Source organism: Hibiscus syriacus, unplaced genomic scaffold (assembly GCF_006381635.1).
Source record: "Hibiscus syriacus cultivar Baekdansim isolate YM2019G1 unplaced genomic scaffold, ASM638163v2 tig00000002_pilon, whole genome shotgun sequence".
Taxonomy (NCBI): domain Eukaryota; kingdom Viridiplantae; phylum Streptophyta; class Magnoliopsida; order Malvales; family Malvaceae; genus Hibiscus; species Hibiscus syriacus.
In genome coordinates this window covers 1,766,045-1,779,663 of record NW_024061752.1, presented here as the reverse complement: position 1 = coordinate 1,779,663, position 13,619 = coordinate 1,766,045, and the positions used below count along the sequence as shown (strand labels likewise).

Here is a 13,619-nt window from a genome sequence, read left to right as displayed (position 1 = left end):
ATTGGTATATTGATCATCTGAATTAAATCTTTCTGCAGGTATCATTGCCTTAGACAGGATTCGTTGGCTCAAGTTCTTGGAGAATACATCAGTGGTTCTCAAACTCTGATAAAGCAGTTACTGTTGGATTGCTTAGATGTCGATGATGGTAGATATAAGAAATTAAATTCCTCTAAAAAACTCAGGCTCTTAAATTTTCTATGTGACGAAGACCTTGGCATCACGTAAGTCATAAAGTTCTTCGATAAACTCTGGTCACGTTCTTCTTTTTGGATTCTTATGTTAAATGTATTGATGAAAAGTAACACTTCTTTTCTTTTGCTTCAAAAGAAAAGAAAGCAAAAGAAAAACTTCTTACTCGAAGGGAGAGGGTAATGGCATCGATATGACAACTTAGCTCAAGCAAATGCTAGTGTTAATGTTCTCTCTGCTTGTCTGATCGTAATTCTTTGCACGGGAGAGAAACATGGAAAAAGAGATGAAGAAGAAGTTACAGGATGAGATAGCCAAAGCTATTATCATGAAAATGGTGCTATTCTTTCCATTTCAGAGAATGAAGCCCTGATTTCGAGAATAAAGTCGTAAGTTGCCCAAACTCTTCCAAGTACATTGGAAGTGTCCGAGACAATGGATAGGAGGGTATGCTCTGACTTTTTGTAAGCACTTTAGATTTTGCTTTTGCTTTCAAGACATTTTTCTTTGAAGAAATGAAAAGAGCCAATTATCGAGGAAGAATAGACTAATGTTGTTTCTTTCTTAAAGACTGAGAGCCAGAAAGAGTGGAAATTAATTTCGTTCTTTCTGGGTGACGTTGCGAAGTTCTTTGCTTAGTGTTTGTCAATCCATGCTTGTCTAAGCATCCTTTCATGTGAAGCACTTATCATGAGATGCAATTTTAGCAATTGCTGGAGTCTTATCCTTCAATGTTATTGTCATAGAGCACATCATATTGTTCACAGATGGATTCAATGTGGGTCATAGCTATTAGCTTGTTTAGTATTACTTTATTACACAAATAACCAAATCACATTTCTTAATTGATGTTAGCTTGAACTTCTTGCTAATATTTTTATTGTTCTTTTGGATCTCTGATAGAAAATGTAGCACCCCAAACCTGATCCGGACTGTCCAGAGGATTCGTGATGCCACATTGGGCTGCCATAGGGGCCGAACTTCAAAATTTATAGCTTTTCTACTGCAATTAAGAAATATTAGTTTTTGTTTACCATAATTTATACTACTTGAGCATTGCCTTAGTTCTTGTTGTTATTTTGCCCTTAATAGTTGCACAAATGAATCCCTATTTGCATATTTTGACTGCTGACATGATTTACTTCACAAGTGATGCTCAAAGAGGACTGTCGATTAGATGCTGTTCGATCAGAGCCAATATTTCAGGATGACCGTAACAAATTTCACAAATTCTGGAGATTGAGCATCTACTCTGGCGAAGCAGATGTTCTGCTTCAAGGTTTGTCATATACTTGATTATTGAAAATTCGAGTTTTATCCGCATGTCAACTGAACTGCAATTCCATTTTTTTCTGCTAATATACAGATATTGAGGTTGGGGATTCAGTTGCAGCTAAAGAAAGATGGTACACCTACAACACCGAACAGAAAGCTATGGTCGAGAAACATATTTCATCTTTCAGGTATCCGAAGAAAGCTATCGGAGAAATGTATTTCATCGTTCAAGCATTTCTACAGAATTTCATGATTTTCCATTTATTTTGCAGGATGCAAAGGAAATGAGCAAATCTATATGCCTCGTGTAGTATCAAGAAAATACAGTAGTTACTGCATAGGTTTTATCTATCTATATAGCCTCAAAAACTCTTTCAGGAGAGTAAATATTTTGTATACCAATATTGGGGTACAATTTTGCTGTATTTTGGGGTCCTGTATCCATATATTTCTTTTGCTGTTTTGTGGGTCCTGTATCCTATATATTCCGGTGTGTTACTGGAAAAGACTGTTAATTATGAACCCGCTATCTAAAAGAGAGCTGTTAATTAATAGCTTTTAATCATTTATTTTATAGATTATTGACTTTTAATATGAATCATAATTGTTTAACGATTTAAAGATTTAATAGAGATTAATATCATTGAATTGGATAGGAGTCGGACCATAAACACAATGAAGTTTTGTTATCATAGACTTAATATTGTTACAATTTTAAGGACTTAAACTTGAAATTAACTTTGATTAAATTAAAACAATTTCGTCTCAAATGAATCAAGTGATGGTAGGGAGACGGTAATGTTGTAGTCTAATATAAAATTACTATGTATCTTATATACTCTTTTGTTTCAATAGTGTTATCATACTTTGATTTTTAATGGTCATCTTTCATTTTTTCAGTTATTAATTATTTAAAATTGTATTATTGATAATTTTTTAAAAATTTATATTTTAATTTTTTTAATGAAATAATGTATATATTTACAAAATTTAATTAATTAAAATATTTATAATTATTAAGGTCACTTAAAAAATGAACCTAAAATATTAAGACAAAACACCAGTCCCTCTAAATTTATAATTCCCTAAAAAGAATGAAATGAGTGAAAGTTGAACGATGGAATTGAATGTTTTTAAAGTTGATTGATTAGAACATAAATAAAGAAAAAATTAAGTGACACAAACGTAGTTTATCCTAAATACAGAAGCAATAGTATTTTAATCGCCGCCCTCTCCCTCTCTCAAAAACACCAAATTTACATTGCGAGATCCTTCACAGTTTGCCCTAGCCAGGTAAAAAGGAACAGAATAATGTTTTTTTAATTCTTCTCTTTGTGTTCCTCCTATAGTGTGTTTTTATTAAAAAATAAAAACGAGCTGTATGTACTTATGCAAGCTAGATTTTTGTAAAAAAGTAATCTCGCTAGAGCCACTCTTGTAGTTTTGATGAAGCCTTAGAATTCCAATTCTTCGTTTTATTTTCTATTATGAATTACTATGTGGGTTTTTATTCTTTAGTACATTATTCCTTCGAAATTTATTTGTAGCTGAGCCTTTTTTAATTGTTTTAAATCTCAGTTTCTTTGCTCAACTTGTTGAGTGAAAAAAAACATAATTTTGACTAGTTTTGTAATTAGTTTAAAGCCTTGGTAGTTGGGTTTTAGTTAGCTCAGTGTTTATCATTTTTGCTCTTATTTTAATTGGTATTTGTAGGTATAATGTGATGTGTAGTATAGCTTGGTTCTGCTCAATTTTTATGTTGTTTGAAATAATGTGAAATCCTGAGTTAATTGTTTGCTTTTCTCTGCTTGATGTCTTTGAAATTTGTGTTTTTTTTTCTCTACTGTTTATTTTTCAAATTTGAAAAGTTTTGTTATTTTCTCTCATATTTTAATTTTTGTTTTCAATTTTCTTATTTCTGCTCTTCCTTGTAATATGTATTAATTGAGTTTTTTAAACTAAATTTCATTGGCAGATGATTGGAGTTTAAATAAAGGTATGATTCTGGCAGAAATCTCTATTGAACTCTGAAATCAATATGGTTTCTGAAACAGTTCAAGTGAGTTGTGTGACAAATGGGGGGACTGAGAGCAACCAAGGGTTTAAAAGAAAACATTTGGGATCTGATGAGCATGCAGCAGCTTCTTGTCATAATGGCTCTGATGCCAAAGGGGATATAGGAGCATCTGATCGAGATTTGACTGCCAATGTATATGAAGACACACAGCTTGACAATGCTTCTGTAAGCAGCACTCTTAAGGAATTCCTTTAATTTCATTGATATAATTGCTGTGGATGTTGGTTCTTGTTATGTTGCTTCTCAAGTGTTGAATTAGCTCTGAGGTTTGTCTGCAGAAAAAGGTGAGGCTGCCAAAAGAATTGACTTTGCAGGATATGTTCAACAACCATAATGCATTTGATGATGATGAGGAGGATGACAGTGACTGGGAGCCTGTACAAAAGCACATAGAGATTTTGAAGTGGTTTTGTACAAACTGCACTATGGTCAATCTTGATGATGTTTTCCACTGTGATGTAAGTTTTTTTCATTCTTCTTGATACTAATCCACACCCCTTTTAGTATGCTTTGTTTGTAAACCTTCTGTCGTGATTTCTGGAATCTTCAATTCTCTTCACATTTGTTAAAGATTTTTGGCTCTGGATGATTTAGCAATTTCATCTGTGCAGATTTGTGGGGAACATAAAGAATCTGGCATCCTCAAGCATGGGTTTTATGCATCTCCTTTTTCACCAGAGGTAGAACTTATTCAGGTTGAATCAGAAGCCAGACCGAGAGGCAAAGGTAACTACATTCTGCTGAGCCTATTCAATAATATTTTCATGTGTTTCCCTTTGAAGAGGACTCCCTACTTTTTGATGTTTTCTTTTCTTTTCCAGTCTTTTTTTTCAAACTGCTAACCAAAATATTCTGAACTTGATATACAATTCCCAGTCCAGTACCTTTAGTGTTGAGTTCTTGAATCTATTTTCATTTTGGTCAATCAGTTGTAATCATATGCTAAAGCATTGAAAAGGTTGTTGAGGTTGTGCAATTATAGCATACAATATTGTACAGCAAAAATATATTTAATTATATCTATTACATGGTGAACTTGTTTATTTTTCTTAAAGTGCTCCATATGGCTCATTGCAAGGTTCAGTGCTTTGCTTGGCCGTTAACCTTGATTTGCAGAGAAGGGAAGCTATTAACCATTACTCAATAATAACCGTTTGTTATTGAATGACACTACCTTGTCAACTCTTTATCAGTGATAGTTCCTCTTATTATTTCCTTATAATGTTGCTTTTTAATGCTGTTCAAGCTCTTATTGATGCACATAATGTTGACGGTCAAAATTATGGTTATCAAGTTCAAAAACAGGGTGGGATTGTCGCAGAGTGTTGAGCATCTTTATTGGATTTTTTAAATAAAAATAATAGATTTAAGATTTTGATCAAGTTCTGGAGAATTGGAATGATTGCCTAAAGTTTACTTTTTAATTAACTGTATTTAGATGATGTAACTATATAGGGTTCCATTTCAATCGTAATCATATACTGGCATCTGAATCTCTCTACTAAATGGGATTGATAAGTTATTTTCTACTTTTTTATTTGCTTATTTAACATTTACTAATCCATTTAAGTATTTTCTTTTAATGTGAAGCCATCACTATGCGTTATTGCTAACTTGTCTCTAGTTATCACACTTTTAAGTAGTAGAAATGTTCTAATTTTCAGTAATTTAGGTTATTTATGTTGACTTTTACTTCTATATTCTGTTTTTGACCTGAATCCTGAATTTCTTTCTGACATTCAAATCATATTAAGTAATATTTTCAAGAATCAAGTAAGTCCTATCACAATTTTACCATTCCTATATGATCCTGGTCATAGATACTTCTTTGTCAAATGTAAATCATGTTTTGTTTGTACTTACAAGGTGGTAGGCTGATGTTTCCTGATAAAAGTTTGAAATTTAGTATCTGAGATTTCCAGCTCCACGCATCCTTTAATTTTGAGCTCTATAGTTCACATTTCTATTGAATTGTTCCACTCCTCTGCAATCTGAAACTTATAATATTTCCCTTGATAGGCATGGGATTTTTGCGACCCTAATCTGTCTATGCTTCTTGATGCAGATTTTTGGTCAGAGGATTCAGCTTCGAACTGTTCCACGGCAGTTGGGTTTGATGAGAGAATGTTGCTGCACTCGGAGGTATTGCACCATGTTCTATATGCATCCCTAAAATCCTCCACTTGAATGATATTTTTATGGTGGTTTGACACCCATCCATGATAAGATTAATGTATAGAATTTGAATATAAGTATCAATTGTAGGGGAAGTTTTGTAAGTCATATGTAATCTATCTCTTTGCTTGCAAAGCTTTCTGTTGAACTGCTTCTATTTCTTTCTTTAAAGTTTTGACTGGTATTGATACTTTTCTACTCGCATTTTTTGTCAATCTTTGTTTGTTTACTACCGGCTTACAATTATTTCTTTCCTTTCTTCCATTTCTTTTTGTATTTACGCTTGGGGAGTACCATTGGATGGTGTATTTGATTAAGTATTATTGCAATTATAAAAAATTTTGTAACCTCAAATCATGAAAAGAAAGATTCACTTTATTTATTTTATGATAGGAATTGAAGGCCTCGTTAAAAAACCCCTTCTTGATTAAAGGAGCTTGTAGTGAAGCTCTTTAATCAGCGGAAGGAGGAAAAGAGTGCCTTAAGATTTCATTAAACATAAGAAATTACATAAGATACATCCAAAGGGCCTCCCTCAACATAAACAGAAAACCAAAAACAACCGAAAACAACAACACTAACTCAGCCTAATCCATCTTAGCTACAACAACCACCTCTAATTTGGCTGACCAGTTAACCAATCTAACAACACCATTAAAAACTTAAAGCCTAAACTTGGCCCGAAATACAACACAAAACAATACAACTATAAAGGAAGTCAAATATCAACTGACTCATTCCATAGAAGCCAAATTCTAACACAAAAGCCATGAACTTCCACACGATAAGAGTACAAAAAAGCAAGCTTCAAAATCACTCTATCCCCTTTCTACCACTTAATGCTCGTCTTTTCGTCGGAGACCATCCGAACCTCCAACTCCATTATCAATAATCATATGCGAATCACCTGAAACTATTCACTTCATTTTGATTCTTGAATCAACACCATCTCACACTTATACATCCAACAATCCTCCTCAGTTCAAGAAAATAAAACATTTGAGCCCATCCCTCGTATGATAGAAGATAAGATCCTCATCTCGACCTACTTCCTTTGAAAACAACTAAAATTCAATAGATAGGAAACGTACACCTTCCACTTCTTCCATTGCTATAATTTTCAGAAATCAAAACCACTTCTGAGCCTTTAGACAATGTACCCAATTCATTCCCGATCTATACGGTTTCTTTCGCTTCCTTCTTTTATCTCTGCCACCTTGCTTGAAAGTCAAAATCAAATAGGTATCTGCCTTCAAGTTCAGTCAATTCTTCCCCGCGTTGCACCTTCTTCTGATTATTCTTGCCTTGGCAGTGTCTAGTCTTCCTTTGGGGAGCCGAATATTCCTCTTGAATTATTTGGGGAGAGCTATATTTATAGTTCTTCCCCTCCTTTTCTCTCTGGTTCTGCCTGGAATTGTGCGAGAAAAAATATCCCTCAATTCTGATGACAAGCAACGGCTCTGGTCTAAATCCTCACATACTAGCCCCAATTTGGGTTTTCCGTCCACCCGGTCAACCACAACCCCCTCCTATTGGGCTTCCTCACCCTTTGATCTTTTGATAGCACAATTATTTGAAATGCCCATATTAAACACATCCTCTACCACCTTTGACTCTAATCGACCATCCAAAATGGGGAAATCTATTAAATTATCCTTCATTCCCTCATTAGCACGTGCAGTCTCACAAATATTCCTGTTGTCATCTTCTGCCTCTCTCTCCGCATGATCCAACACTTCCTTGTGTTCCACCATTTCCTCGATTTGCACAATATTCCTCAGACCCATAAACATTTCCTCCCCTATGTTCCTTTCCTCCTCGTCCTCACCCGACAAGTTGCTGCCTCTAGTTTTGTTCCCCATGCAACATAATTGACTGTCTTCTTCCTCAGAACACCTCTCGGAATTCTTCTCCTCCGATGAGTCCACGCTTCTTCCTTCCGATGATTCAGAAACGACTACAACCGCACCTTTTCTTCCCGCTTACGAAACAATGAATCACTTCTAATTGAGGGAAATTCCACTACTCTAATTCTAAATATATCTCTCCCTGCTTCCAAGACTACCACTTCATCAATTAATTCTTTCCTACTAGTTGCTATCAAAATAGACATCTCCTCGCAGCCCAAATCTTGAAGTGCGTTTTCTCCCAGCGCTAAGCATTCACCCCAATGTTGTGCTATCATCTTAAAGGTACTATGGTTCCAGCAGTGAAGCGGCATTCCAAACAGTTTAATCCATGTTACTCTTTCCGACGCTCTGTATGATTTTGACCAAGGTTGAACTTCCTGAAAAACTTCATTTAAAAACTACCAGTTCTGCTCCTTCAAGATTCTGTATGACTCTTCATCATCTATTTGCAATAAGAAATCTCTCCCTCCCAGGAACTTGGTCTTAATTGCTCCTAGACCTCCTGCTTGTAATCTGTCTTCTACCTGACTCAAAGAGCAAAACGACGCCATCGTTCCTACGAAGCACTTGTGGAGCTTTCGAACAACTTCCTCATCTACATCCCCCTGTATTAGCCTAGTCCTCCTTCCTGCTAGTTCCTCCGGACTATCTCCACTAACACTTTTTCCTTGATCTACCCTGATTGTAGCATTGGAAGTTGATGGATAATTCAGTTTCCAGTTTTGATTCTTAGCTGCATACCGAGCTTCATTGACTGATAATCGATATCCAAATAACCAGAATCCATTTAATCTTTGGACTGCTCTAATTGTGTCATCTCTATTGGAAAATCTAACAAACCCAAAGCGCTTTCCTGTTCTATCATTTTTCCTTGCTATATAAGAACTAATCACATCTCCATGCCTCCCGAATAGTTGACTCAACCTACTTGAATGATATCTAGGTGGAATGTTTTGCACGAACAAAGTTACTATCTCGCCTTCCTTCCCTGAGCTTTGAGCCATCCGTCCTAAAACCTTACTATAATTCCCAGTCAATACCATTGCCACTGGACTGGAGTTGATACCCAGAAAATAAACTTAAAGAAGCATCCTAAAGAAATAAATTTTTTGAAAACGCCTATTTTTTAGAGAGAAGCTGGAGCTTCTCTCACTACTTGAATTACCGATAGTACATACATGACCAAGAAAGATTCACTTTATTGACAGAACTAAAATAATTAATTTCTTGTTTCTGCCAGATCAACTGTATGATGAGTCTGGTTGCTGCTCATATTTTGTTACTTATGTGGGATTTGTGTGTAACTCTTTCTGCGCTCGTCTTTGGTATTTGCTTGCTTGGTAGTGTAGATTGAAATGAAGTCACATCCACATCCAGAAAGACCAAATCGTCTTCTAGCTATTGCTGCTAGCCTTGCTGCTGCTGGTATTTTGGTCTTATGTTTCTTTTGTTTTTTTGGGTATGAAACTCATATTTTCAGGCTTTTGATTTTTCTGTCATAATTAAATGGCAATTTTTAACATGTACAGGTATATTTCCTGGAAAGTGCTGCCCAATTCCTGCTAGAGAAATCACTCCAGAGGAGCTTCAAATGGTAAGGGCCATTCTTTATTTTGGAGTGATATGGCTCCATCAGTTCTATCATTTTACTTTAGCCTGGTATAAGTAGTTATTTTGTTTAATTTGCTTCTTTCCGTTGTCTTTTTATTTGTTTACATATTGACTAAAAGGGCTGTCTTTAAGGCTTATTTGTTTTTATGTTTTGGAATCCTTAGGTCCATTCATCGGAGCATATTGCAGCTGTTGACCTTACCGCCCAAATGTTTTCTAGGTATATCATCTGTCCTTTCCTGCTCCAAATGTATTCACATGTAGAACTTTGATGCACTCATACCGTCTTTGGGGGATAAAGAAAGAGCTCTTTTTGTTCTTTCTTCTATTATCCTTCTTTTATGGGTGGCTTGAGAGCATGTGCTTGACTAGGAATGTGTGTGTGGGAGGGTGTCAGTGTATGTGTTGTTTGTTAAACTCTAGTAGGCTTTATTTCAATTCTCTTGAGTGATGCTAAAATGAAACACAACCTTTATTGTTGGGTTACTTTTTGCTGGCAGTTATTTTACTCCTGACACATATGCAAATAAGCATTCAGCACAAGCTGCTAGACTTGCAGCTGGTTTATGTGCTGATCTTGCTTCAGTGATAGTTTCTGGACACGTAAAAAATGGGTTTGCTCTGGTATGTATGAGTTATAATATTCTGTTTAATATGTTCAATGCATGTTGCCAACCTATACCGAACTCACAATGCAATGACTGCTCATCTGCCTTTATCTTCATTTTACTTCTGAGTCAGGTTCGACCTCCTGGCCATCATGCTGGTGTTAGACAAGTGATGGGATTCTGCCTCCACAACAATGCAGCAGTTGCTGCATTAGCAGCACAGGCTGCAGGGGCAAAGAAGGTGCTAATCGTTGATTGGGTAAGTTCAATTCTCTTGATACTTGACTTCTTTGTAGAGGGAGATTTGGATTATTTTGAATTTAAGGGAAATCGAGTGTAGGGGCATCAAAATTTTGAGTTAATGGTTCTCTTTTATTATTTCAGGATGTTCATCATGGAAATGGTACGCAAGAGATATTCGACCAAAATAAATCGGTGAGCTTTCTTGATCGTAAAGTTATGCTTGCGACACATGGATTAACTCTTTAACGCAATTGATTTTTGATAATATCATTTGCTGGAGGAGGTAGGATTGTATTGGCTATATTGTTTTTTTTTAATTGGAATTCAGCAATTAAAAACTGCTGAACCTCGGGCTACTAGGATTTAAAACGAAATTTGTTATTTTGACCCGAGTTTTATGGTAAGAACTAAAAGGCATATATGAGGCTGCACTAACCAGCCAAATCCTTGCTTTTCTTCTTTTTGTTATGGTCTCGTATGCGTATCTTGCACCTTTTTTGGGGGTGTATCCTAACAATATCTTGTACTTTGTAGGTATTGTACATATCCCTACATAGACATGAAGGAGGAAAGTTCTATCCTGGTACCGGGGCAGCTTTAGAGGTACTTGATTATTTAGTTAAATAAAATTCAGCAGTTTATAAGTTTTTCTTTGCTATATATTTATTTGGAATCTAATATCTCCCCTTGAAATAATCCAGAGAAGGGAGATATTGACAGTAATAAAGATGGGTTAATATTATAATCTTGATACTTATTATGCCCTTGGGACTCTTGGGAGCTGGTCGATGTGATTTTTAGAGTAAATATTTGTAATATTAGATAATTATACAATTCCATTTCTATTTAGGCTCTATTGTTTTTTTCATCTGCATCTGATGCTTATGTTATTTCCTTAAATGAGAATCAGCCATAAAGTTAGATCTTAAATTGAGCATTTTAGCCATTCATTTATGTATCTTTGGTAAATGATGCTCCTTTTATTCCGATTTAATTTTGTTAGGTTGGTAGCAAGGGTGCAGAGGGATATTGTGTGAATATCCCATGGAGTCGTGGCGGAGTTGGAGATAATGATTATGTTTTTGCATTTCAACATGTTGTGCTTCCTATAGGTTGTTATTTCTTATTCTGAGATACCTTTGCATTTCAACTATCATTTGCAAGATGAATATGGGATAAGATGAACACTCGAAACTGCTTGGACCTCTAAACTGCTAGAAACTTGAAAACCCAAACTCAAAACCAGCTGAATACTTGGAATCTTATATAAATCTGAAAATGGCTTGAACTTATTTCAAATTAAAGGGTCTCAAATTCAAAATGTTTTGAACCCAAAATAGCCTAAACCTGACATGACCAAACCCAAGCCTACCCTATTCAAAATTTCAATTAAAAATTTTTTTGGATACTTTTTTTGCTATAGTATTTAATCCTGTTTGTATCATTGGCATTCATCTTAGATACTTTTACACTTACATAACGTCGTAGTGATCATTTTGTAATAGTTAAATAAATTTAATTACCATTTTGTAATTTTGAAAGCTTAGTGACGAAAATGATCATTTGAGCGTTGTTCAGTGACCTATAGTGTACTTTATCCTATTTCTTATTGCTTGAATATGAGGAATGTGCATGTAATCTCTTTTTGCATGCTGTTAGCTGAGAGGTTTCCTTTTTTTTTTGCATTTGTGTCTTTAATCCCTTTTTATAAACTATTCTTAGTATCCTATTTCTATATTGGTATATTGTGTTCTTGACCATCACCTATTAATCATACAACTGCATCCGTTGATAATCTGACTTACTGCTCTAATCCGATTAATGTTTTTTCAAACCCCTAATTGCAGCTTCCAAGTTTGCTCCTGACTTTACTATCATATCAGCTGGATTTGATGCTGCTCGTGGTGATCCTTTAGGATGCTGTGATGTAAGTTTGCTTCCATAACGCATAAAATGTGTTTTCATTTTGTTCTGATTTAATATATAGAACTTAAAGGCCAAAAAAGATCTAGAACTTTACTGACAAAAGGAAAAAATCAAGAGAGCCTTTTAGAAAATTGTTATTACCTCAAATCCTCACCATCAACAATAACCTCAAAATAAGAAAATTTCGTAAACAACGTAGAGGAAGAATGAAAGGTTCATACCTTAACGAGGTAATCACATTTGTTTCAGTAGATATCCTGTTCTAGTGCTTTAACCTGCTTGAATTACTAGTGGTATACTATTATGGAAACAATTGTGTTGCTGTATTTAGAGGCCACATCTGCTCATGCATATGTGTCCCGGTTTTGCTATTTCCTAAATATTATTAATTCATCAAACGGAGTAAATGCATGTTTTGGTTCATTTCATGAGTATTTTAGAATGTTAATTTTATAAAATTGAGTTTGTCCTTTATGTTCCTTGTGTTGCATAATAACAGTCGCTTTGTCATTGTAGGTGACTCCTGCTGGTTATGCACAGATGACACACATGTTGAGTACCCTCTCTGGTGGAAAGTTGCTTGTTATACTCGAGGGCGGGTTTGTGGTTTATTCTCTGCTGTTTGGTACGGTCAAGATTATCGTTTAATTAAAGCTTCTCATCAACTTTTTCATTATGGCAGCTACAACCTCCGTTCAATATCATCTTCTGCTACTTCGGTGATTAAGGTAAATAGACACAATAATATAGATCAACTTAAGATGCGTCATTAATCTTGTAAGAGCGAACTAAATGTAAAATTACAAAGCCATGTAGTAAATCCTTTGGTCAGCAGGACATGTAGTCGGTTTGTATATGCGTTTGTACACTTTGTGTGTATACATAGTTGGACACATGTATATTGCATTAATTCGGTTCTGCCATATTCATTTTTATAGAGCTAAAACCCATGTCGTATAATGCAATATATTCTGACATGCTCCTTTTTGCTTCATATGGAATAGGTACTTTTGGGTGAAAGTCATGAGTGTGAACTAGAGAACTTGGTTCCTTCTAAAGCCGGCCTGCATACTGTGCTGGAAGTCCTGAAGATTCAGATGAATTACTGGCCGAATCTAAGTTCAAGCTTTGAAGAACTGCAGTCTCAGTATGGGATGTATTCTGTCGACAACAAAAGTAAGGAACTGTTTTCAAGCTTCTCTCGGAGTCTAACCGTTGATATATAGTTTGTTGTTGATATAGGGTTTCTTTTGCGTTGTCGGGAACTCAAACTTACTGTGTGGTTTCTTATTATTTTCCTTGAATTTGCTCGTTTTGTTTTCAGGAAAACGAGTTAAAAAGAGACGGGTGTTGGAGCCGCCGATATGGTGGAGGTGGGGTAGAAAACGACTGCTGTACCATATCCTTACAGGAGGACAGTTTCATCCAAAATGAAAGCATCCGATCCCTCTTTTCCATGGTGTAATTGTGTCCATTATCATCTCGGATATCATAACAGATGCTCTAATTCTGTTTTATTTAATTTCAATATGATCTTTGACGAGCGTTTCACTGGACTTTATGGCACAGTCGAAAGTGTATGCTTACTGTTAGCTTTTAAAA

General features: G+C 35.3%; 1 protein-coding gene across 2 annotated transcripts; it reads left to right on the top strand.

Annotated features, from left to right (window-relative positions):
- The first annotated feature begins 2,645 nt into the window (after positions 1–2,645).
- On the top strand, positions 2,646–13,563 carry LOC120213322 (histone deacetylase 15-like). Of its 2 annotated transcripts, none has more exons than XM_039211535.1 (18): positions 2,646–2,760; positions 3,443–3,709; positions 3,823–4,002; positions 4,156–4,270; positions 5,610–5,686; positions 8,979–9,054; positions 9,159–9,223; positions 9,405–9,460; positions 9,741–9,864; positions 9,982–10,107; positions 10,233–10,283; positions 10,626–10,694; positions 11,095–11,203; positions 11,939–12,018; positions 12,534–12,616; positions 12,700–12,745; positions 13,022–13,193; positions 13,342–13,563. In XM_039211535.1, exons 2-18 carry the CDS (start codon positions 3,506–3,508, stop codon positions 13,449–13,451), a joined length of 1,743 nt encoding a protein of 580 aa, XP_039067466.1. In that variant the 5' UTR covers positions 2,646–2,760; positions 3,443–3,505; the 3' UTR covers positions 13,452–13,563. The 2 variants fall into 2 exon arrangements, with proteins under 2 accessions (XP_039067466.1, XP_039067508.1); XM_039211577.1 differs by lacking the exon at positions 2,646–2,760 and adding an exon at positions 2,839–2,966.
- The last annotated feature ends 56 nt before the right edge of the window (positions 13,564–13,619 follow it).